At 40.6% G+C, this 24,265-nt stretch overlaps 2 protein-coding genes across 2 annotated transcripts; both read left to right on the forward strand.

The window, feature by feature from the left end:
- Positions 1-1,655: 1,655 nt before the first annotated feature.
- N7516_009619 (uncharacterized protein) lies at positions 1,656-6,098 on the forward strand (the record flags this gene model as incomplete). Its single annotated transcript, XM_057222338.1, has 1 exon — positions 1,656-6,098. One exon carries the CDS (start codon positions 1,656-1,658, stop codon positions 6,096-6,098), a length of 4,443 nt encoding a protein of 1,480 aa, XP_057069559.1.
- Positions 6,099-7,066: 968 nt separating this feature from the next.
- N7516_009620 (uncharacterized protein) lies at positions 7,067-9,242 on the forward strand (the record flags this gene model as incomplete). Its single annotated transcript, XM_057222339.1, has 4 exons — positions 7,067-7,496; positions 7,610-8,121; positions 8,229-8,650; positions 8,801-9,242. 4 exons carry the CDS (start codon positions 7,067-7,069, stop codon positions 9,240-9,242), a joined length of 1,806 nt encoding a protein of 601 aa, XP_057069560.1.
- Positions 9,243-24,265: the final 15,023 nt, after the last annotated feature.

Raw genomic sequence — 24,265 nt, forward strand, 5'->3', positions numbered from 1 at the left:
AATTTAATGGTCAACTGCCTTTTAGGGCCCTTTAAAGGGGTTATCCTAGCTATTGTTAGTCTTAGAAGAAGAGGATGCCATGTTAGCGGGTACTATTGAGAGCTCCTTTGTTTCGGTTTTTCTACGTTTGCATAAGGGTATCGTATCCGCTTTATCGGCATTTGATTCAACGATCACGCTCTTAAAGTCCTAGTATCTATAATCACGGCGTAGGCCCTTCGATAGCGTGAACCACCTGGTTCGAGGCTCTAAAATTCCTTGTTGTCGACAATAACAATCGTATCGGGAGGGCGTGCCAATTTAGAATATTTAAGACAGGAGAGAAAAGCCGATGCAAGCTGGTCGGATAAGAGGAAAGGGTAATCTAAGAAAATATTACTAGCCGGGAGAAGGCGGCCCTTGATATATATATGAGCTAACGTTGGCGGAGTTAGCCCCGGGGAATCATTGGGTAAGGTACGTTCGCAATATTCCCAGCGGCATTGCATATCCCGCTTTCTAGCCTACTCGGTCGGTCTCTTGTACTAGCTATCTTGGACAAGACAGGAGACCCAGAGCTATGACGGTAAGCAATCGCATTAGGATTTGAGCATAGTGACTGCAGCATTTCCCTACTCCGTCCGCCAAGCGCCACTATACTCCGTACTCCGTACTCCCGTTAAGTCTTTTTCTATAATTCCGTGTGGAGTCAGAATTCTTGCCGCATGTCCCGCTTGCCAACCCACTCGGTCGGTCTCTTGTACTAGCTATCTTAGACAAGACAGGAGACCCAGAGCTACGACGGTAAGCAATCGCATTAGGATTCGAGCATAGTGTCTGCAGCACTAACGGCATCTCTTGTCAATCAAGGCATAAGTGACTAAATAGCCGTTGGATCCGGAGCACGTCTACCGTAAACTAAGCTACGAATCAAAACGAGAACAGAAAAGAAAAGAAAAATATAATTGCCTTCGTTATCTATTCGTATGTCATTAACCTGATCTACCGTAGAGTAAACATTAGAATCGACAAGTTGTGGCTGTACCAAGTCTCCGAATTACTGGATGCGCCGACAGGTCGCAGAAGGTCGGCCGCCGCCTTTCCTTGCCTTCCCAAACTATAGTTCCCGACTGGGCCGGCTGTGATGCGCCGATGAGCTTCGTAATTACCTCCCACGCAGTTCCGACTTGCGTACATACCTTTTCGCCTGCACCGAAGTGTGAGAAAGAAGGGTGGAGGCTTGTACACTACCGACAGAGTGGGAACACGGAAAGGCCCACTTTATAGGCAGTGGTTTAATTCCGTGGATAGTTGGTCTTCACGAGCGTACCGCTTGCTACTAGAATGGCTTAAGCCTTTTCTTCCACGGACTTACTAGATAAGCCGTCGCTATTACTGTGTCTTAAGTGTGGTGTTCTAATACCGATAGATGAACATCCGACAACTCCGGTGATCATTGGAAAAGAGATATAAATAAGCTTGAGTCTTCGACTTCAATAGGATTTCTCTCCTTATTGTCATAACTCTCGCTCAGATTTCCTATATTTTTAAAACGACAACACTTCCCAGTCTTTGAGTTCTTATCGATCCTTTTTTATTACATTCACTACACGCCTCTTTGTTCACCTTTACTTTTCTTTTAGACGTGCCCTCCCCGTCCATCGCACGCGCCAACCATGTCCGAGCACACGCTTGCCGATCCGGAACCGGTTACTGTTCCCAGACAAAGTACTGACGGAATAAATGACCACCGGGTATATCCTGATCCCTCCTCGACCGAAGATGAGGAGCGTCCACCCTCGAGGCGTGCCAGCGGCGGTATCTCGATTGAGCGAGCCGAGGCCGAATTTTCTCGACTGCAACGGGAGCTCACCAATGCCTCAAGAAGAGAGTCTAGGCCGAAAGGTGACGAAGATTCCAAGACCAAAACAGATTCTGACATTGAGGTTTTCGACCTGGAGGGCATCTTGCGCGGCCAGCTTGACGCCAGACAGCAAGTCGGGATCCATGACAAGCACATCGGCGTTATATGGGAGGATTTTACTGTCCGAGGCACGAGCACCACTAATAACTACGTGTCTACCTTTCTCGACTCTCTGGTGAGCTTCATCAGTGTACACAAGCCCCTGCTTCGCCTGGCCGGTTTGGACAAGAAGCCGATCGAGGCGACCCTGCTGCACGGGTCCAACGGCGTCTGCAAGCCGGGAGAGATGATCCTCGTTCTCGGAAAGCCTGGCTCCGGTTGCACGACCTTTCTGAAGACCATCACAAATCAGCGACAGGAGTACACGAGTGTGACGGGAGACGTGCGATATGGGCCTTGGCGAGCTCATGAGTTCAATCAATATCGCAGTGAAACGGTCTACAATGGCGAAGAGGATATCCACCATCCGACCTTGACCGTGGAGCAGACGCTCGCCTTCGCCTTAGATACCAAGATACCGGCAAAACTCCCTGGCAATATCTCCAAGGCTGAGTTCAAGGAGCAGGTTCTATCAATGCTCCTCAAAATGTTCAATATTGAACATACCCGGAAGACGGTGGTTGGGAACCAGTTCGTGCGAGGTGTTTCTGGTGGGGAGAGAAAAAGGGTCAGTATTGCGGAGATGTTGATCACAAACGCCTGCGTCCTGTCATGGGATAACAGCTCGCGAGGGCTCGACGCCAGCACTGCCCTGGATTTCGTCAAATCTCTGCGGATCCAAACGGACATGTACAAGACGGCTACGTTCGTATCGCTCTATCAGGCCTCGGAAAACATTTACAACTTGTTTGACAAGGTCATGGTCATCGACAATGGACGACAGGTCTACTTTGGTCCAACTTCACAGGCTCGGTCCTACTTCGAGGGGCTGGGATTCGCCTCGCGACCACGCCAGACGACACCAGATTATATCACGGGATGCACTGACGAGTTCGAACGCGAGTATAGGCCTGGACGCTCCGATCACAACGCGCCACATGACGCCGAGACACTCCAGGAGGCGTTCCAGCGCTCTGAGCTCCAGCAGGCTCTAACCTCCGAACTTGCTGATTACAAGGCGTCCCTGGAGCACGAGAAACCGAAGCATCAAGAATTCGAAGCTGCGGTTTCTGAGAGCAAGAGGGGTGTCAAGCGATCGGTCTACCAGGTCGGCTTCCATCTGCAGGTCTGGGCTCTCATGAAACGCCAGTTTGCCCTCAAGTCCCAAGACTATTTTAATTTGGGCATGTCGTGGCTGCGAACCATCCTTCTTGGTGTTATCCTTGGGACCTTATACTATGACTTGGAACAGACGTCTGGTAGCGCGTTTAGCAAGAGCGGTCTCCTTTTCATATCTCTGCTCTATATCGCCTTCAAGTCTTTTACAGAGATGGCATCGATCATGACAGGGCGATCTATAGTCGCCAAGCACAAAGCCTACGCATTTCATCGACCTTCAGCTCTTTGGATTGCACAGGTGATTGTGGATCAGGCGTTCGAAATCTCAGAGATTTTGGTCTTTGCCATCATGATCTACTTCATGTCTGGTTTAGTACGGACCGCAGGCGCCTTTTTCACCTTCTTTCTCGTCATGATCTGCGGAAATATCGCGATGACGTTATTATTCCAAGTCCTTGGTTGTATCAGTCCGGATTTCGATTACGCCCTGAAGTTCGCCGTTGTCATCATCACGCTTTTTGTCGTGACGTCCGGTTACCCCATCCAATACCAAGACGCACACCACTGGCTACGGTGGATCTCATGGATCAACTCTATCGGTCTCTCGTTCAGTGCTTTTATGCAAAACGAATTTAGCCGGATTAACATGACCTGCACCGACGACTCCCTCATCCCGTCCGGGCCCGGTTATGAAGATATCGAACATCAGGTGTGCACCTTGGCCGGGTCTAATACTGGGACTCTCTTGGTCAATGGTTGGGACTTCCTCATCCAGGGATACTCATTTCACCCAGGTGATCTGTGGCGCAATTGGGGAATAGTGGTTGTCCTCATCGCTTTTCTCCTCTTCTTGAACGTGTTTCTCGGCGAATACTTCCAATTTTCGAGCAAGAGTGGGTCGTCCAAGGTGTACGTCCCGCCCAGCAAAGAACGCGACGAGCTGAACAGGACTCTGGCCTCCAAGAGAGACGCCAGGCGTAAGGATAAGTCAAATGAATCGGGGTCGGGGTTGCGACTAAGCTCGACGAGTGTCCTTACCTGGGAGAACTTGATTTATACTGTCCCGGTCGACGGAGGTGAGCGTCGGCTGTTGAACGACATCTTTGGTTTTGTCCGTCCAGGTGAGCTTACTGCGCTAATGGGTTCATCTGGCGCTGGGAAGACCACTCTTCTCGATGTCTTGGCGTCTCGCAAAAACATTGGAATCGTCACCGGTGATATTCTGGTTGATAACAGAAAACCCGGAAAGGAGTTTCAGAGGTCCACGTCCTACGCGGAACAACAGGATGTCCACGAGCCAACACAAAGCGTGAGAGAGGCCTTCCGGTTTTCTGCCTACTTGCGACAACCTTACCATGTTCCCATGAAGGAGAGAAACGAATATGTGGAAGAGATCATCCAGCTATTGGAAATGGAGGATATCGCTGATTGCATCATCGGGTCTCCGGATACCGGCCTTACAGTGGAACAGCGGAAGCGTGTTACCATTGGCGTCGAGCTGGCAGCAAAGCCAGAGCTCCTCCTGTTCCTCGATGAACCAACGTCTGGCCTGGATAGCCAGAGCGCCTTCAACATTGTCCGCTTTCTTCGGAAGCTCAGCGCAGCCGGGCAAGCTATCATCTGTACGATCCATCAGCCGAACGCGGTATTGTTCGAGAACTTCGATCGCTTGCTGCTCTTGACCCGAGGTGGTAACACGGTTTATTTTGGGGATATCGGGAAAGATGCGTGCATCTTACGCGAGTATCTAGCAAGGAACGGCGCCGTGGCCCCGCCTACGGCAAATATCGCCGAGTTCATGCTGGAGGCTGTCGGTGCCGGTAGCGCCCCTCCAATGGGCGGCCACGACTGGGCTAGTGTCTGGAGAGAAAGCTCGGAGTTCACGCTTGTCAAGCAGACGATTGCTCAACTACGCCAGGAAAGGGCGAATGAGAATCAAGCCTCGGATTCCAAGGATCAGAAGGAATATGCGTCTCCGTTTCATCATCAACTCTGGATCGTCACAGCACGTATGATGAGATCATACTGGCGCTCACCCAACTATCTCTTCACGAGACTCGCCAACCATGTAGCGTTTGGTATTATCGTCGGCCTGGCCTTTCTGAACCTCGATGATTCGCGCTCTGCACTGCAGCAGAAGGTTTTCGTTGTCTTCCAATGCACTGTCCTGCCTGCGCTGCTTATTACCCAGATCGAGGTTATGTTCGACCAGAAACGCACCCTCTTTTTCCGCGAGTCGCTGGCGAAGATGTATTCGTCGACCGTCTTTACTGCATCAGCCATTGCCGCCGAGGTGCCGTATTCGATTCTCTGTGCCGTCTGCTTCTATTTGCCAGTCTACTTCATGCCCGGTCTTCAAACTGCATCATCCCGGGCAGGTTACCAGTTTTTCATGATCCTTACTTTAGAATTCTTTTCTTTCACTCTGGCGCAAGGGCTTGCCTCACTGTCACCGTCCTCTTCGGTATCATCGCAGTATGATGCTTTCATGATGACCATTTTCATTCTTTTCTGCGGCGTCACTATCCCATATCCCCAGATGGCTGAAGGATGGCGTGTCTGGCTCTATGAACTCGACCCCTTTACACGTGTCATCAGTGGCATGGTGTCGACTGAGCTGCACGATTCTCTCGTAAGATGCAAGCCTTCGGAGTTGAGTTCATTTGAAGCCCCTGATGGTACAAACTGTGGGGAATATATGCAGGCATTCTTCGACAACGGCGGACCTGGTTATATCGTCGACAACAACACAAACATTTGCAAATACTGTGCGTATAAGGTCGGCGATGAGTTTTACAACACACTCTCGATCTCATTCGATACGCGTTGGAGAGACCTGGGTATCCTTATCGCCTTTGTTGGGAGCAATATAATTATTACTTTCTTTGCGGTAGGTTTCCAACAAAGGGAGCACAATATGGTGGAGACCGATGCTAATAAGCGACAGAACTGCTTCCTCAATTTCAATAAGCGATAGAAATTTCGACCTTGAGGCTTTCCAACCTTCATCACATTGGCCAAATTGCGCGCAGACATTCCGACAGACGGGGACTAACAGACGATGAACTCTGGAGCGGAATATAAGCCGGAAAATCTCGCAGTGGTCACATTGGCTCGACATATGACGAACTTAGTGTTACAGGCTTGCTTTGGGCTAGGCTCTTAGACATAGATATTAGAGTACTAGATATATAGTTTTAATTCTTTTCCTTTTTTTCTAGTGGTTTAATTGGCCGATATTTGCTGCAGCCCGCATATGGCCCATGGGCATTGTACGGCAGCCGATTTGGGCCAATTTTGACAACGGGGTTTCTGCCACGCAGAAAATTAGTAATTGCCACTGATGGGACCATACAATACTAGAAAATTATATACAGTAAAACCTATTTATCACGATATAATACAGACACGGAAAAATTATCGTTATATCCAGGGTTTACTGTAGTATCAACCACAACTTCCACGCACGTTATGCTCGGGTTCACTTTCTTCAGTCACATTCCTACGGTACAGTCGGCATCGAATCTATCTAATAGGAGAGAAAATCAGGTGTAAAGAAGGTACCTGGATCGGTATCCCTGATACACCCGAATACGGGAGCAACAATATTCCTTGTAAAGTACCAATCTTACCAGACCGTATGCTTGGCGTCAAACCCCAGTACTGTCTAACACCTCTTGTTGAGTAGAGTCGGTAGCCTGGATACCTGAAAGGAAGAAGTTTCCTCCGGTGTCCGGCGGTGAGCATGTATGGGGATAAGGCTCTGACTAAGGTCACCGCCTGTACAATACGCACAGTCAACCAACTTGCTAGATTAGGCAGTCATAGTCTTTTCGTACTGTTCAACACCTCTGCCAGAAAAACCACGTTTCTTAACTAACCGATTTATCCGAATACTACGCATCTGCTTCTGAGCGGACAATGCGACCCAAGTTATCAAAAAACATGTTGTCCAATCGGCCCTCTGCCGAAGCCGCACATAACAACAATACTGCAAGCCCCAGTCCGCATAGAGTAGGCTCGGCTGCCCCGAAGAGCGACGACGCATCCATCACGCGCATAAGTCGGGCTTGCGAACGCTGTCGGCGCCGCAAAATCCGTTGTAACGGCGCCCAGCCATGTACAGGTTGTTCCCGTCAACCGACCGCATGTGACTACCGCACCGGCCATTCGCGCGTGAGGACTCGGCGTAATCAGCAGCCGTCGGCGTCGGCACGGAATGGACCCAGGGATCCTTCTCCTGACCACCCTGCTCCTATCAGTACATCAGAGCAGCCAGCGCCGAAGCCGAAGGTCCCGGGTCGGTCGTGGTATAATCGGTGCTGCGTCGGCATCAGAATCAGTAACCACTTGACGTCTACGTTTCAGGTCTACGGTAAGCTTCACAGGCAAAGACCTATTCCTACAGTAACCCTGCCTGGTTTCCAATACTATGGGTGCCGGATCGCAATGGTATTGATCTCGTGCTAACGGACAACTACCTTGCAGGTCCATCCTCACAGATCGCCTTTCTGCAGCGTGTCTATGAGAGACTGGTGATGTGCCAATTCCCGGGATCAGAAGATTCCGAGCAGGAGATACCTACAGCCATCCGCAACTGGAGGCTCGAGCGCTTCCTCTTCTCTATGCCTCGGGCGTCATTATCTGAGCCAAGCTCTGGGGCCGTCCTACCCCGGCACTTAGGCGACCTGTTTATCCGCAGCTATTTCAAACTCGTCCACCCTCAGCTACCTATTCTCGACTATCAAAAGGTCGTATCTCAGTGGGTAGCATCGTGGGAAGCCCACGATGTTATGGATGAAAACTCAGCATTACGACATCAGGGGAAGGAGATTATGTTTATGGCTATAGCCGTCGGCGCCCGTGTCTGTCCTATCATTAATCAGGATGGCTTCAGGTTGGCTGAGGCCTGGGCTGAGCACTTCTCGCAAAGAGTAGAAATACCATTTTCCGCACTCGAAGAACCTTCATTGCACGTAGTGCGTGTGTTTCTCCTCAAGGTATGCCCAGCCAGCTATTGTGATGTTCCCTTATTTATGTGTTGTAACCTTCGAGGGTCCAATACGATCTATCATGAATATCTAGCTAATACCTCCGCTTCTGGTAGGCCATTTATGCGCAGCATGTCATACGCACAAACGATGCCTACATGTACCTAGGGCATGCTGCTCGTACTGCCACGGCACTAGGAATGGACCGCTCGTTTGGCCTAGGGGATCACGGAACAGACGCACTCGAGATAAGCCTCACCTTCTGGTCCACGTACATAATGGAACGGATGACAGCTTTGATGATTGGCCGCCCCTCCAACCTTAGAGATGAGCATATTGATGCCACGTATCCTTTGGATGATTTTGTGCCGGCCGGCCCTCGACATGTACTGCCATGCGGCGTCATTACTGACTGGTCCTACATACGGGCCATGGCAATGCTGGGAGAGTTGGCCGACGAGATATTTACAAGCATTTACGGTTCCAAGGCTGCTTCGCTCGAGGTGCAGAATTTCCTCCCGACGAGTGGGATACTGGTGTGCGAGGCTCGGTTGCAAGACATCCTGAACTGTCTACCAGCGCATCTCAACCGCCTAGAGGCAGAAGCCCCAATCGGCGAAGACTAGCAGGAGATACAAAGGCTACACCTTGGTATTATGTTTGAAACGATGCGCATGCTAACGCATAGACCGGCGTTGGTCTTTGTTACTTTCTTCGCCTCAGTTACCGAAGCTCAAAGAAATACGTCCCTGCCGCTCGGCCAGTGTATTGAGCTCTGCGTCGGTTCGGCCAAGGCTGTTATCCGCTTCACCCACCATAGCTTGTCCTCACGAGTGCCGGACGCAAGGTCCGACGGATCACCCGCAATCTATCTCGTCAGTGCGTGCCTCACGCTCCTGTTCCACGTCCTCCACCCGGCCACCACGGCCGAGGCTGCAAAGGATACATTCTTGGTCCTTGATCAGGCGATTCAGTGTCTCGGGGATATGAAGCATCTGGGCCCGACTACGGGAAAGAGGCTAAGCCTTGACATTATGGGCATGGCCCAGAACGTTATATCTTCGCGAGCTGGGCAGTCTCTGATTGTCGAGGACCAGGGACTCACGGCTGAATATCCATGGCATGAGTAAATACTCCTCTACCGTACTTTTCGCCTTCTTGTCGCTAACCCAGAAAGTGCATTGGAACCGCTTCTATTTGAAACAACAAGCGCTAATCCTCCTCCACATGAAAATATCTTTTGGGATTTCCAGGCCTGGCCTTTTGATCTACCGTTGGCAGGTAACGAGGTATTAGGGCCACCGGCCTGATCCCTGATTATGTCAGCACGGTAGCGCCGCGTCTGACGCAGGCATATGTGGTGATCCTGAGGTTGCCTTCCGCAACTTAGCGATCAGTCTCTGGTTAGGCTGGAATACTACCTCTCTCTCCTCACGCCATAACTTCTTATTGTGATTCTACCTCGTCATTCCAGTCTAAGGATTACTAATCCATATATCGGATTAGTTCCCCTTTACACAAGGCAGAAGCCCCGAATAATGTGACGACCTGGTCACTGAGATGCAAGGCTGCCAAGCCGGAACCTAGAACTTCCGGTAGTCTGGCGGAGTACCTCCTCAGAGTGACCTGTCCGCATTCCCTCGAGACGGTGACAGTTGCTCGAACCTATAGCGGATTGCTAATTGTAGCTAGCTATGGTGTGCCTATCACGAGAATTATCAACATGGGGAGAGGAAGGTTGTGTGTGCTCTCTCGCTTCAAAGGGAATCCTGTAATCACTTGACCTGCTGACTAACCCTTCCTATAGCCGTGCCAGGCGCCCAACACCAGGTCCCCTGGTGTTGGGCGCCTGGCACGGCTTCCTCTTAACATGAAGTCCGATTGCGCGGGCGACCCCACCAAACCTTGAAAAACCTTCAATTTTTAACCACTATTAAAACCATCAAAAAACATAAGTTTGGCTATTGAACACGTGTAGGGCATTTAGAATATGTATGACCTTTTATTCCACAGCCAGAACATGTCACCTGCCGCCGAACCAAGGGCATAGAAGGTAGAGTAGGTTCCGTATACGGCAGCCGATTTGGGCCAATTTTGACAACGCTTATTAATACATATATAAGATTCACCACTGGAGTTTCCGCCTTTTGTACCGTATAACATAATACATTCCGTCTATTCTAAACATAGTATATTGTATCCGTAACCGGTTTTGCAGGCACCTCTGGTACAGATATATCTTTGCTTCTATCTTCATCCCCAACAACCACATCATTCTCACCACCCTCTTTGACGTTCAGATAAAAGCTTTATCGTCTCATCGAGCTTGAGTAGCCATAAGTGAAATTAAGCGAATAGCAGTTATAGGAACAGGTAGTGGAACAATTCAGGATATATATCTAGAGAATTTAAATGGCTTTAGCCTTTGGGAGCTAATTCTGTATTATCTCTCTTACTAGTGAACAAGAAACTTAGCGAAGATCAAATAGGTCCGAGAGATGATTAACTATTGAATCTTTCCCTCTTATCTTTCTGTAATCCCCTTCGGGAAGACTGGACGACAACTGACTTTAAGACTGGCAGCTGGTGGAACGGCCATTGTGGCGTAAGAAATGAGTTGCATTTCGTAACTCTATAATATATGCCGCAAGTGGCTTTTACACCATTCTCTCTTGCATCGTTAGCACCTGAGCATCAGTGGAAAAGTACAGTGACGGCGCATAAGTATGGACACCCAGCATCCTGCCGGCCAGGCCTCCACTAATCAAAGATCCAGAATACCCAACGGTAAGGCTATTCAGAAAGGTGGTAGCAGAAGAGGGTGGTCAAACATATGTACCGTCACTGTACACTGGAATTGCGATAAGGGCCCTTTCGAAGTCTTCCTACTTCAGTCCGTTGGTATCACTCGTCTATAATGGAAGGCGGGCTGTAGGGTCAGTTGTGCGAACATTAAACTCGTCCCATGGAGCGCTCACTATCTCATCTGAGAATATAATACATGGAGGGATGGACTAGTACAGGTAGTATTACAGATGACCTGTCTATAGTCCTCCGCCGGCAAATCGGACCTACTCCTGACAGGGCCATGTGGAAATTCAAAGTCAAACATCAAAATTAAAATTCAAACCTAAAAGCATCAGGTTCAATCTCGAGTTCTGACCTTTAGAACGAATAGGGGGGTCGTCAGGTTGTCAGGTTGTCAGGTTGTCAGGTCGTAATTTACTAGTTGCTCCTAGTAGGTCATAGTAGGGGGGTAGTAGTAGGTTATAATGACTAATAGAAGGTTGTCAGATGGAATACAGGCTATGCAGGAATGAATGTTAACCTCAAGGGATTAATATTGTAGACTCTAGAGAGAAAGAAAAGAAGAGAAGAAAAACTAGCTACTGTCTAACAATATCCTGAGTTCTATGGGTCAGGATCACCTGCGGCCCCACATGGCCGTCACGTGACTCTAACACCCCCTTCAGGACGAAGACTATCACCATATCTCTTTGTCTCTACTAATAAAAACTCTCTATTTTGTTTTCTCATTTTCTACTATTTCCTATATAATATAAATCTATATCTACCCGTAAAATTTAGTATATAGATCAATTAAGACCTAATATCTAGATAAACTTTATATATACTTCTTTGTCAAGCGCTTTTATAAACCCGTTATTACCAGCCAGTTCTTTAACAAAAAGAGTGCATTTAACTAGAACATTAAGTATAGGGAGGAAAAAGAAAAGAGAAGAAAAGAATCTATCAATAGGACCAAAAGACATTATGGGGTGGGTCCTGGGTCGAAGGCGGAAACAATCAGCAGAAATCTCTGCAAGGCGGAAACACACGGTAGAACCAACTGACTCGTCTATAGGCGGAGTCAGTCAGCAGAAAACTCTACAGATCGTCATATAACCCCCGACTAAGAATGCATTTAGCCCCTAAATGCCGGCTTATCGTCATCCCTATGATCTTTAAGGAAGACTTCGTCCTTAGCCGTATCCAACTAGGCTTATAGGCGTATCGGGGGTCCGGGCTTCAGAGGGTAATCGTTATAGAAGTGCTAAATCTTCTAAGGTATATACTTGAAATTTCCTATAGGATACCACTATAGGTCGAGATTATAGCCGAGCTATTAAACTCGATACTACAACTTCCGGTAATAAAGGCGTAAATCGATGACCTTATCTACTTCCTATTTATCTTCCTTAGAGATCCTAATTAGCGGTAGTAGGTCTAGATGCTATCCGCGTAATAGTTCTAATAATAACGCTCTTCGAAGCTTACTAGGATTGAATACCGGATAAACTTTAATAGATTCCGGAAGATCGAGCTTATAGGCGTTTCCGATCTTCTCGATAATCCTATAGGGTCTACTAGCTAGGTAAGAAAGCTTCCGATTCAGGTAGTTTAGCTACTAATCCTTCGTTATAACGAAAACCTAATTACCGACGTCGAAATCCTCTTCTCTCCGGTACTTATTCGCCTATTAAATTATCTACTACTAGGACTTTATAATCTAATCTCTCGTCTTCGTCTAGATATCTTAAAGTTATGATAATATATTAATTACATCTTATTCGTTATCCGTTAGATTACTTCGGTCCTTCTAGTTAAAGGATATAGCCGGTTCGTAACCCCTTTCGATAAAGAATAGTAACTACTTCGTAGTATCCTATAGAAGGATTAATACTACGAAATCTACTATTAGTAGAATCTCTAACTAGTTATCTTAATTCTATTTAATATATAGTCGTAACCTCTAGGCTATATACTAATTTACGATCTCGCTCTATCCGTCGGTCTAAGGGTAGTAGGTAGTTAATAACTTCCTCTTAATTCTAAGTATCCGGTAGAACTTAGTCTAGAATTCTAAAATAAACTATCCGCCTTAGTTAGATATAATAGTCTCCGGAATACCCGTAGTCTAAATCACGTTATTAATAAATAATCTAGCTATCTACTTAGTATTAGTATCCTTATAATAAGAAATAGAAATTAGTCTCTTACTTAGTCGGTTAATAACTATAAAGATAGCGTCGTAACTATAACGATCCTTTAGGAATAAGCGGAAATCTATCGAAATATACTACTAGGGTCTCTCGGGAATAGGCAAAGGATATAGCAATCTAGGTATATAATCTCGCTAAGCTTTTATTCGTTTATAAACTAAGTAGTTTTCTATATATCGCTTTACGTCGTTAGCCTATCCCGGCTAATAATATCTTAACGAGATAAGCTTCTTTAGTTTTTCGATTCTAGGGTATACGGTTAACGGTTATCGATATATATTATTAAGAAGTCTTATATATAAATCTCCTTTGTCTAAAATCTTAAGTCGTCCTTCGAATAAGAGTAAACCTTCTTCGATAGTCTACTTCTAGTTACTACCTTCCCTAGCTATCCGTCGGAAATCCGCTAGCTTAGTACTTTCTCGGTTAGCTTACTTTACTCGCCCGATAATATCTATTATATACTCTACGTCGATTAGGTTTAAACCGACTAGATAGATATCTTCTTCTAAATAACTCCTTAGTAGAAGTGTTATCTATCTACTATTATCGGTATAGGATAAGTCTTTTCGCGATAAGACGTTAGCTATAATATTCTTCTTTCCCGGGCGATATTTAATTATAAAATAGAACTAAGATAGGAACTCGCTCTATCTCGCTTATCGTTAGTTTATCTATCTCGTTATTATAAAGTATTTAAGAGACTAATAGTCTATTAAGATCTCGAAGCGATCCTTTTATACTAAACCTTTAAGTTTAGATCGCTATTCCTATAGTATACGAATAATTACTAAGAGTTCTTTATCCCGTATCTCGTAATTTAACTCCGCGGATTATATGCTTTTTAAGAAGAAAGCTACTAGATACTAGAAGTTATCGTTCTTATAATACTAGGAGAGAACTACTCCGAGTACTCTATCGGAAGTATCGGTCTCGACTCTTATCCGTCGAACTAGGTCGTAATAACGGAGAACCGGCGTAGTTATTAACTTCTTCTTTAATAACGAGAAGGCGGCCTTATATTATTTAGTCTATTCGTAAGAAACGTCTTATCGAGTAAGTCGATATAAAGATTTTAAAATAGTACTATATCCTTAGATAAAACGTCGGTAGAAATTACAAAATCCTAAAAATGACTAAACCCCTTTTACGGTCGTTAGGGCTTACTATAACTAAATAATACTAATCTTTCCTAGGTTAACTATAATACCGTCCGTACTTATAATAAAACTAAGGAACTTTGTCTTCTATACGGAGAATTCGCACTTCGGTAATACTATCTAGAGACCTACTTTCTATAGACGTTAAAGTACCTCCCTTACTTATTACTAGTGCTCTTTAAGGGTCTTACTATAGATTAAGATATTATCTATAAAGACTATAGTATACTTATCTAGGTACTCCTATAATATATTGTTTATATACTATTAGAATATAGTAGGTCTATTTATTAATCCGAATAGTATAACTTTATATTTAAATAATCTATACCGCGTACGGAAAGTCGTAAGCTCTTCTACTCTCGGTATTAAACGAATTCGGTAGAAACCTTATTAGATATTAAGCTTTATAAAGAACTTCGCTTTACTAGTTTATTATAAGACTTCGTCGATTAATAGTAATAGGTAACAATCCTTTTTTATAATAGTATTTAATCTTCGGAAGTCGATATAGAAACGAAGACTACCTCTAGGTTTCTTCGCTATTAAGATTAGAGAAGTATATAGTACTAAGCTCGGAACGATAAACCCTTTCTTAAGATTCTTTATAATATACTCTCTTACTTCCTTTAGTTTATAAAGGGATAACTTATAGAGAGAATAATACCTAGGTTGTACTTCGGCTTTAAGTATAATATTATAATTAACTCTAGGTCTATAAGATAGTAATTTATCCGATCTCTTCTTTAAGAAAACTTCTACGAGGTCGTAATACTTCTTTAGTAGAGTCCGGAGTATCTTATTAATTTTAGGATCCTATATTTAGGCACTTTTAATATCGATAATATAGTCGATTTTATAGAGGGAAGTAATAAAGGTTTCGGTTTTTTTATTAACCTTACTTCTTACGTAAAGTCGATTGAATCTAGCGCCTCCGATCGCGTAGATATCGATACTAATCGGGGACTACTCTTTCTTCGTTAATATCTAGGGCTTTAGAACTTTCGTTTTATCCTCTAAATTTCGAATTATCTTCCGTTTCTCTTTAACCTATTAGTATCCGTATTAACGCTCTCGGGTATATCGGAGTTACTAATCTTACTAATCTTATTATCCGAAAAGGCGATCGCGTCGTTCTATATTAGCTTAATAGGTAGGGTCTATCTTTAATAGCTTCTTTAAGATTTCGGTTAGAAAGGGAATAGCAATCTTACTTATAACCTTGTTAGAGAGACTTCTTTAATCCGGCTAAATCATTCGGTACCGTCGGTAATCTAGGAGAATATTATACTCGGTAAACTATATCCGTCCGAGGATTATATTATATCGTCTAAGATCCGTAATTAATATTAGGACCTATCGCTATACTCGGCTATCTACGTAAACTATAAGAATAGCGGTATATCGTATTAGTTTAGCTAGCTTACTATTAAATCCGCGTACTAGATATTTATAACTAAGCCTCTCTACCTTAATCCTAAATCGCTTACTAAGTAGTATAATTATTATTATATTAATAAAGATATATCCGTCTACTCTAGTATTACCTAGTACTAAAATAGAAAAAGAATAGCTATTATATATTAGTTATATATTAAAAACTAAGTTATCTCTTAGACTACTAACTAACTTCTATAAGTCTAGCGTAAATAGTAAAACTTTCTTTCTACTTAGGAGGGAGACTTATCCTAGGTAAAAGCTTTTCCCGGATTCTCTTTATCGCTTACTTCGAGCTCTATAATCTCCTAAATCCGAGGGTTAGTAACGATCGTAGTAGCTATAATAGTAGGCTAGTTTGACTTCTTCTTCGGATAATTATAGGTTATATATCCTCGTTCCTTATAATTAAAATAACGACCTTCTTTTATTAAGGTCTCCCGCTTAGACGCGGAGAGACTAATAAAGTTAGTATTATCTTCTCGCTTTATATAGGGAGTAGAATTCGAACTAGTTATAGCGGTACCTATACCGCTTCCTAAGGATAGGTTCGTATAGGAACGGGGATTAGTCAACTTAGCTTCCTACTATAAACTAATTTCGTATAATATACTCTAGCAACTCTATACGAACGTATCGAACGAGATCATTTCTTAGTTAATAGCCTATATAACCTAGGTTTAAAGTAGGTATAGGAGTTTAGAATATAGATCTCGTTTCCGATTCTTAATTACGACGGTAGCTTCTTCTATAAGCTATATAAACTCCGTAAGGAAATCGATAAAGTTGTCCCTAGGCTTTATCTTTAGTCGGTAGTATATAGTATACGCTTCGGTACGTCGATTCGGGTTTATAAAGATAGTCTTTAAGTAAGTAATAATATCCTCTATATCTTTATAAGGAATACTAGCGTTAGCGCTTATTCGGGGAGTAATATATAGCTAGGCTTTGCCTTTATATCGGCTCTATATATAGAGTCTCCGATAGATAAGGAGAGGGTAATAGTCTACGTTAGCTTTAAGTTTCTATCGGATTACTATCTCCTATATTTCGAATCTTACTTCTTTCCTATTATTAAGCATTAGTATATTAGGTATCTTAGTCGTCTTTCGGGTAACGTTAGCCTCTATAATCGGTACGCTAGTATTAGCTATATTAGGATTCTAAGTAGTAAGGAGACGGAACGCTAAGTCTCCCCGCTTACGGGTCGTAATATTACGATAAGCAATTACCTTATTACGCTTAGTTGTTAGATCGTTAATCTTACTAAGGAGTATTACGACCTCCTCTCTTAAATCCTAATTCTCTTACTCTAGTCGTCGGTACTAGCGAGTAAGTTCCTAGAATCTCTCCTTTAAAAGAGTCTTCCGAAGTTGTTCGCGTATAGAGGACGATCCCTCTCTAGCGTTATTATTATTATTCGTCTTACTAGTATTAACTAGTCTCGGCATTTCGGTATATAGGATTCGGGATTCGGATATATCGACTACCCGGTCGATCTCTTCTTCTTCCGGTATAGTAGCGAGCGGCTGCTTACCACAGTTCGTCGGGTTCCGGCGGGTCTCGACCATTGTAACTAGTTAGATAGGATTCGGTTCGGTTCGGAGAATCGGTCTTAGCTATACGATACTAAGAAACGGAGAGTAGGTAAGCTTCGACTGAGATCCACTATAATAGGGATCTATACGGTCTTCTACTTATTGAAAATTGAAATAGTACTTAATGTTATATTACTAGCTAGTTCTTTAACAAAAAGAGTGCATTTAACTAGAACATTAAGTATAAGGAGGAAAAAGAAAAGAGAAGAAAAGAATCTATCAATAGGACCAAAAGACATTGTGGGGTGGGTCCTAGGTCGAAGGCGGAAACAATCAGCAGAAATCTCTGTAAGGCGGAAACACACGGCAGAACCAACTGACTCGTCCATAGGCGGAGTCAGTCAGCAGAAAACTCTGCAGATCGTCACACCCGTCGGCGATATTGCTCTTCGTCTCGACGCGCCGTAGATCGATCTTCTTCTAGAAAATAGCGTCCTTAACGAAAAACCACTTTATATTAAGCTAACGTATACTATTCTTATACGATTTCTTACTTATTAGTAACTAAGTATTAATATTATTTATTAAAATAACAATTAGATTACCCGCCTTAGGAAGATTAAGTGCCTTAGCAATCTTTAAAATCTACTAAGCATCCCTAGTAGGTCGATCTAGAGTATACTATTCCGTAGCCGTCGACGATAGAGTTATAATACTCTATTTCTTCGAGTACTAAATAATAGGTACGCTACCGAAAAACTAAATAGTACCCTCTATCGATTTTAAATTATACTAATCACTATACGAAGTATCGGTATATATAAAGAACGAGGTATCGTCTACCCCCCTAGCGTTATATTAAGGTATATTATATTACTAAGATACCTATAAATAGTACGGACTACCTATAAATCGTTAGTAGTCGGAGAAGTAGAATAATATTATAACTTTATAATACTAAATTTGATATTAGGCCTAGTTTTAACTACTAATTAGTTAAGTCTATTAACTAAAGACCGGAATAAAGTATATCCCTCTTAATCTAGAAGAGCGTCGGGATCCTTATTACCGTTATCCTATTTATAGTTTAGAGAAAGCGGAATCGAAATTAGAAAATATACTTATATCTCTATTAAGCGAAGTGCTTCTAAATAGTATACCTACTACGTTATCCGAATTATTCTTTTATTATAATCCCGGATAACGGTATTACTAAGAAAATAGGATAGTTCTCCTATATCCTTAATCTCGAACTAACCCTTTACCTACTAAAAAATTATCTCGACCTCTCTGTCGGTTAGAGTTATACTAATAAAATCATTAATATAAATAAGAAGAAACCATATTAAACTATTATATATCTTAACGTAAATATATAGATTATTATTAAGAGTATAAAACCTAATCTTAACTAGTCTTCTATTAAGTTCTTTATTCTATAGAGCTACCGAATTACGAAGGCTAAATAATGCCTACTATAACTAATAAACCTAATCTTTACTTCTAATATTAGGTTCGGAGTATTTAAAACCTACTAGTTAAACGATATAAACTATCTCCTAATCTTTATAAGAAGTATTAAGATATATAGCTACTATATTAAACTAACGCTATTTATAACCTCTCTATATAATAAGTATAAAGATAATCTTTATAAGAACGTTCTAAATAACTAGAGTATAGAAGATTAAATCCTCCTTCTTCTACTAGTAGTTACTATAAACTACCTAGCGCGCTTTAAAACTATAAATAAGGTTATCTTTCGTTACTTTAAGATTAAAAACCTATTAACTCGGTAGAGGTACTACCCCTAGCGGTTTACGAACGATATTAAAAGTCCTTTTTATATAAACGTCGTTAAACTAATCTTCTATTACTACTTACTAGCGGTCTAAAAATCGAGAATCTATCGCCTTATTATAAGACTAGGGAATAATAACGTCTTTAACGTATAAAGGCTTACTATTATAAATAAAAGAAGTGCTCTATTTCGTAATAACTCTCGATTTTATAAATCTCCCCTACCTTAATTATTATTATTACCTAATCCTTTATTAGTACTATTATTACCTTATAGAACGTCCGGCTTTATAACGATTCGCTTCGGTTATTTCGCTTATTTCGGTTTTGTTTTCGGAATCGATATAGTCTCGGTAAGTTCTATAGGAAAACCGTATCGTTCTAGCGATCGTCTCGTCTAGCTCGACTATTAGGGAATAAAGTATTCTAGTAGAATAGAAGCTATCTCGGTAAGAGAACTATTAGTAATTATTTTAACTAAGACCTCCCGAGGTAATTCGACCTCGGAAACTGTCTCTATATATAGTTTAAAAATAGGCTTAGAAACCTAATAAGAACTAGGCTAAACTACTACCTACTCTTCCTCTAAAATAATAAGATTATAAACCTCCTATATAGAAATCTCCTATAAAGAAACCTTTTACGGAAAAATCTTTTATAAAGAAATCTCCTATAGAGAAACCTCTTATAAAGTATCTTCTCGGAATACTCTAGGTAAATACTAAGGAGAAATAGGAATAGCCTATTATATAGGAACTTCTATATTATAAGTAGCTCGCTATATATACTATCCTTAATAAATAAAATTATTATACTTACTATTTTTACTATCTTTACCGTTATCCTTCTTAATCGACTAATAAATAACTAGAGACTCTAGAATAGCCTCTAAAACCGGAGATACTACTATTTATTTTCTAGGCTATAGTAGGACTAGCGGAAGTAATAGTCTACCGTCTATATAATTAACTATATAATATCGAATTATCTTATAAACCTATAGTTAAAGAATTAGATAATAACGTATTAACTAAGGAACTAATTAATAAATTAGCTATTAAATAACCTATCTTTTTAGCGGTAGAAGGTAAGCCGGTTTAACTTACTTCCGGAAATTCAGTTATTAAAGTAGAGATTAATCCTTAATCTCCTATATTCTAGTTAACGGCTTTAGTATAGGTAGTATAGTCTATACTTTTCCTAGTATATCTAGACCTATAGAAGCTTACTTCTATTAAATTATAGGTCTTAAAACCTAAATTACTACCTCTAGCTATCTACTAGTAATAGAAACCTACGGAACTAGCTTTAGCCTAATTATAACCTTCGGACCTTCGTAAGGTTATTTGCCTTTCTTAATTATAAAATCTAGAATATATAGACTACCTTCTTTATAAAGTACCCCGGCGTTATTATCTAAATTAGGATCCTTAGATACCGGCTTTCTAGCTAAAATACCCCCTTTTAGATCGTTATCCGATCGAGAAGAGTTAAGATTAAGTTTATTAGGAAAAGTAACGTCCCGTAAATAAATAATCTCTTTTAAAGTAGGATTCTATACCTTAAAGATATAATTATTCTTACCTTTATAACTAACTAGATATCCTCTAAATATATAAGTAGCTAATTTCTCTAATTAAATACGTATCTCCCTCGGAATATAGATAAATACGATAGTACCCTATATACGAAGATATTTTAAATTAACCCTTATCTTACTAAGACTAAGGCCCTCCTACTAAGAGATAATCGGTATCTTCGTAGTCTTCGGATTAACTAAGCAATTATAAATATAAATTATAGTATCTACTCGATAAAGCTAAAGCTACTTAGGAAGCTTAGCGTCTATATTTATTATACGTTAAATCTAGTTAATATAATTACTTATACGCTTTATAACGCTATTCGGTTTAGATATATAGGTAGGCGTAATTTTAAAAACTATACCTTCTTCCTCTACCTATAACTAGAACTTATAGAATTTAGTTCCTTCGTTAATCCGCTAGAAAGCTAGATAACGTCTATAAAGAATCTTCTATCTCTTATAAAAAGTAATTATATAAGATATAATCTCTTCTTTAGTTTAAAAGTACGGTCCTTCGGTATATCGAGTATAGTTATCGATAATTAGTACCTAATAACGTTTACTACGAGGTCTAGGTAGGTTTATAGTTTATATATCTATATAAAACTTTATACCTAGCTTCTTTATACGTTATTATATATCCCGAGAAATCTACTTCTTAGCTTTACTAAGTTAATAAGCTTTATAGTTAAAATTATAAAGTTTAACCTAGTCTCCTTCCTCTAAAAGAATAGTATTAGAAAGAGAAGCTTTAATATATAGTCTTCCTATATAACTAAGTCGACGATAAATTTCGTAAGTCGAAATAGACTTATTAATTCGATTAAACTCTTTATCTAAATCCGAATCTAAATTAGAAGAATTCGGTTTATAGAAGTAAGTCGTTTAAATAGAAGATTATTATATCTTCTTTAGAATCACTCCTTAATAGAGTAGGCTATTAATCTAGGGTAAACTATTAAACCGTTTTACTAAACTAACTTCCTCCCTATTCTTATAAACTAGTTTTAAAACAATTAGATTATAGTAGATACCGTAATCCGCTTTAAAAGTATTAGATAAAAGTAGACGATCGGTAGTTGCTATATTATAGTAGGTATTAATAAGAATTATCTTAATTTTACCTTCCGAATTCTTAATTTAAATCGGCGCCTTACTATAACTAATTACTAATTAGACCTTACTATTAGTATTTATATAGCTATATAGCTCCTTACTAGGCTTATAAGTTAAGTATTCGTAGAAGTCCTTACGATATTTAGTGATTGTTTTAGAAGTACTACTATTAATTATCTAGTTATCCTCCGAAGAACGAGCTATATTAGTATAAGTAATACTAGCCTTACCTTTTTCTTTACGTATAATTATATAGTACTAAGTATTACTACGCGGCTTCTATCCTTCTATAGGTAGATCCTCTATTAAGTAGAAATATATCTTAATAAGATATTTAATATATCTATAGTAGGTATATTTAGAACTATTTATATATTATAGCTATTAATTACGCTACTATTCCGTCTATTCGTTAATCGACTTACCCTTAGGCGGCGTATTCTTCGTACCTTAATACTATTCCTTTTAATTATTTTAATTATCCTTATTATTATTATCCGATCTAGAGTTATATAAACTACCTCTATAACCTCTACTACTACGGCCTCGACCTCTTATTCTACCTCTATATTAATTATTATTATTATTATTTCGTATAACGTTAGTAGAAGCTTCCGGGTCGAATAATAATAAAGTAGGAATATCGCGTACTTTAATCGTTAATACCTTATATATATCGCTAAAAACCTTCTTTATAATAGAATCTAGTATCTTATTTTTTAAAGTCTTATAGGTAAACGTTACCGATTTAAGTTTATCTTCTAGTTATTAAAGTATTATAAATAACGCTCCGAATAGATAAGGTTCGACTTTATATATATTAAGCTAGTTATATTAGGTCTAGTAGGTATTAATATAGTCCTTAGTAGAACTAAAGTATAATCTCTTTATCTCGTCGAATTTAATTATCTTATATCTTATATTATTAATAATACTAGTACTATAAATAATAGACTCGACTTTACGTAATATATAATCGGCGTAAATCGGGAAATTATTTATATATTCTTTAAGAGTTATAATAATCTTCTAATCTAGAAGACCTTCGATCTATCTACTAGAAATCTTCGACTAATATCTCTATAGATTATAATTAGGATTAAATTCGGTAGGACGAGGTAGATTATAGTCGGCGACCTAATCGATTCGCGCTATACTTAATCTATTAATAATCTATCGTTTCTATCTTACTAGATTGCTACTATTAAGAGCTAATTTAATACTCTTATTAAGCTTAATCTCCTTTACTTCCGGAAGATTAGTCCCGTATATATATATCCGTCTAATAGGACTACGTTATTACTATTATAGACTATTAGAAATAGGATTATATTACTAGCGAGAAGCGGGGAGAGAACGTAAGGAACCTTCTCCTCTATTATCGTTATTATCGTAGGAACTAGTTATTTTAATTATACGTCGAGTGTCCGTCTTCGGTCTCGATCGAAAGAAATACGCGAATCGGTACCGTCCGTCGCGTCGATAAGGTAACTACGGAAAACGAAGCTTCCTAGATAATTAGAATAATAAAAATATTAACTTACGATAAGATCGTTAATAAAAATCAATAATAGGATCGATAGTCGAAAAGTAGAGATACGGAACGGGCCGAAAAACGCGTCCTATAAAAAAAAAATGAAAACTCTGATTAGTTGAAAATTTCAACGAAAAGATACTCGGAGTCGTACGAGCAAGGGCTTATAACCTATCAGATGGAATACAGGCTATGCAGGAATGAATGTTAACCTCAAGGGATTAATATTGTAGACTCTGGAGAGAAAGAAAAGAAGAGAAGAAAAACTAGCTACTGTCTAACAATATCCTGAGTTCTGTGGGTCAGGATCACCTGCGGCCCCACATGGCCGTCACGTGACTCTAACAAAGGTAATAAAGATAAATTACGACCGAGCGAGCTGTCAGGTTGTCAGGTGTGGCTAACTAGTAACGCACTTGGAGTTACTAGTAAACTTGGAGCTACTAGTAAAACGTCCCTAACAAACTATCGCTCGTATTTTATCGGACACCTGACAGCCCGCCGGTTTAATACATAAATTACCTTACAGCTCCCTTTAGATTATAGGTATTACTAGCTATTACTAGTAGAGTACCCGTATTAGGATTACACCCTCTAGGTTATAATACTAGTTATTACTAGTAATAACTAATTAACTAAAGCTATTAGGTGTGTTTCGTGTATTATAGGTGAAATATAATAATGTTTATTATAGATTCATACCTACTACTAGTTATTACTAGGTAGGTCGAGGTATTATAGAATACGGCGTAATTAAAATTCTACTAGTAGCTATTAGTAAGAAGAAAAATCATAAAAAATAAAGTTAGTACTAGACTATTAGTATAGTTATTACTACCTATAACTAGTAGTATCTAATACTACGAGCCCTTTAATATAACTAGTAACTACTAACTATTACTAGTTAACTAGTTAGTTATATAAAATTAAAATTAGTAATATATAAGTATATATCTACCTAGGTAGTAGTAGTTATAGTA

This window comes from Penicillium verrucosum, assembly GCF_028828655.1.
Source record: "Penicillium verrucosum strain IBT 35672 chromosome Unknown utg000004l_segment0_segment0, whole genome shotgun sequence".
Classification (NCBI taxonomy): domain Eukaryota; kingdom Fungi; phylum Ascomycota; class Eurotiomycetes; order Eurotiales; family Aspergillaceae; genus Penicillium; species Penicillium verrucosum.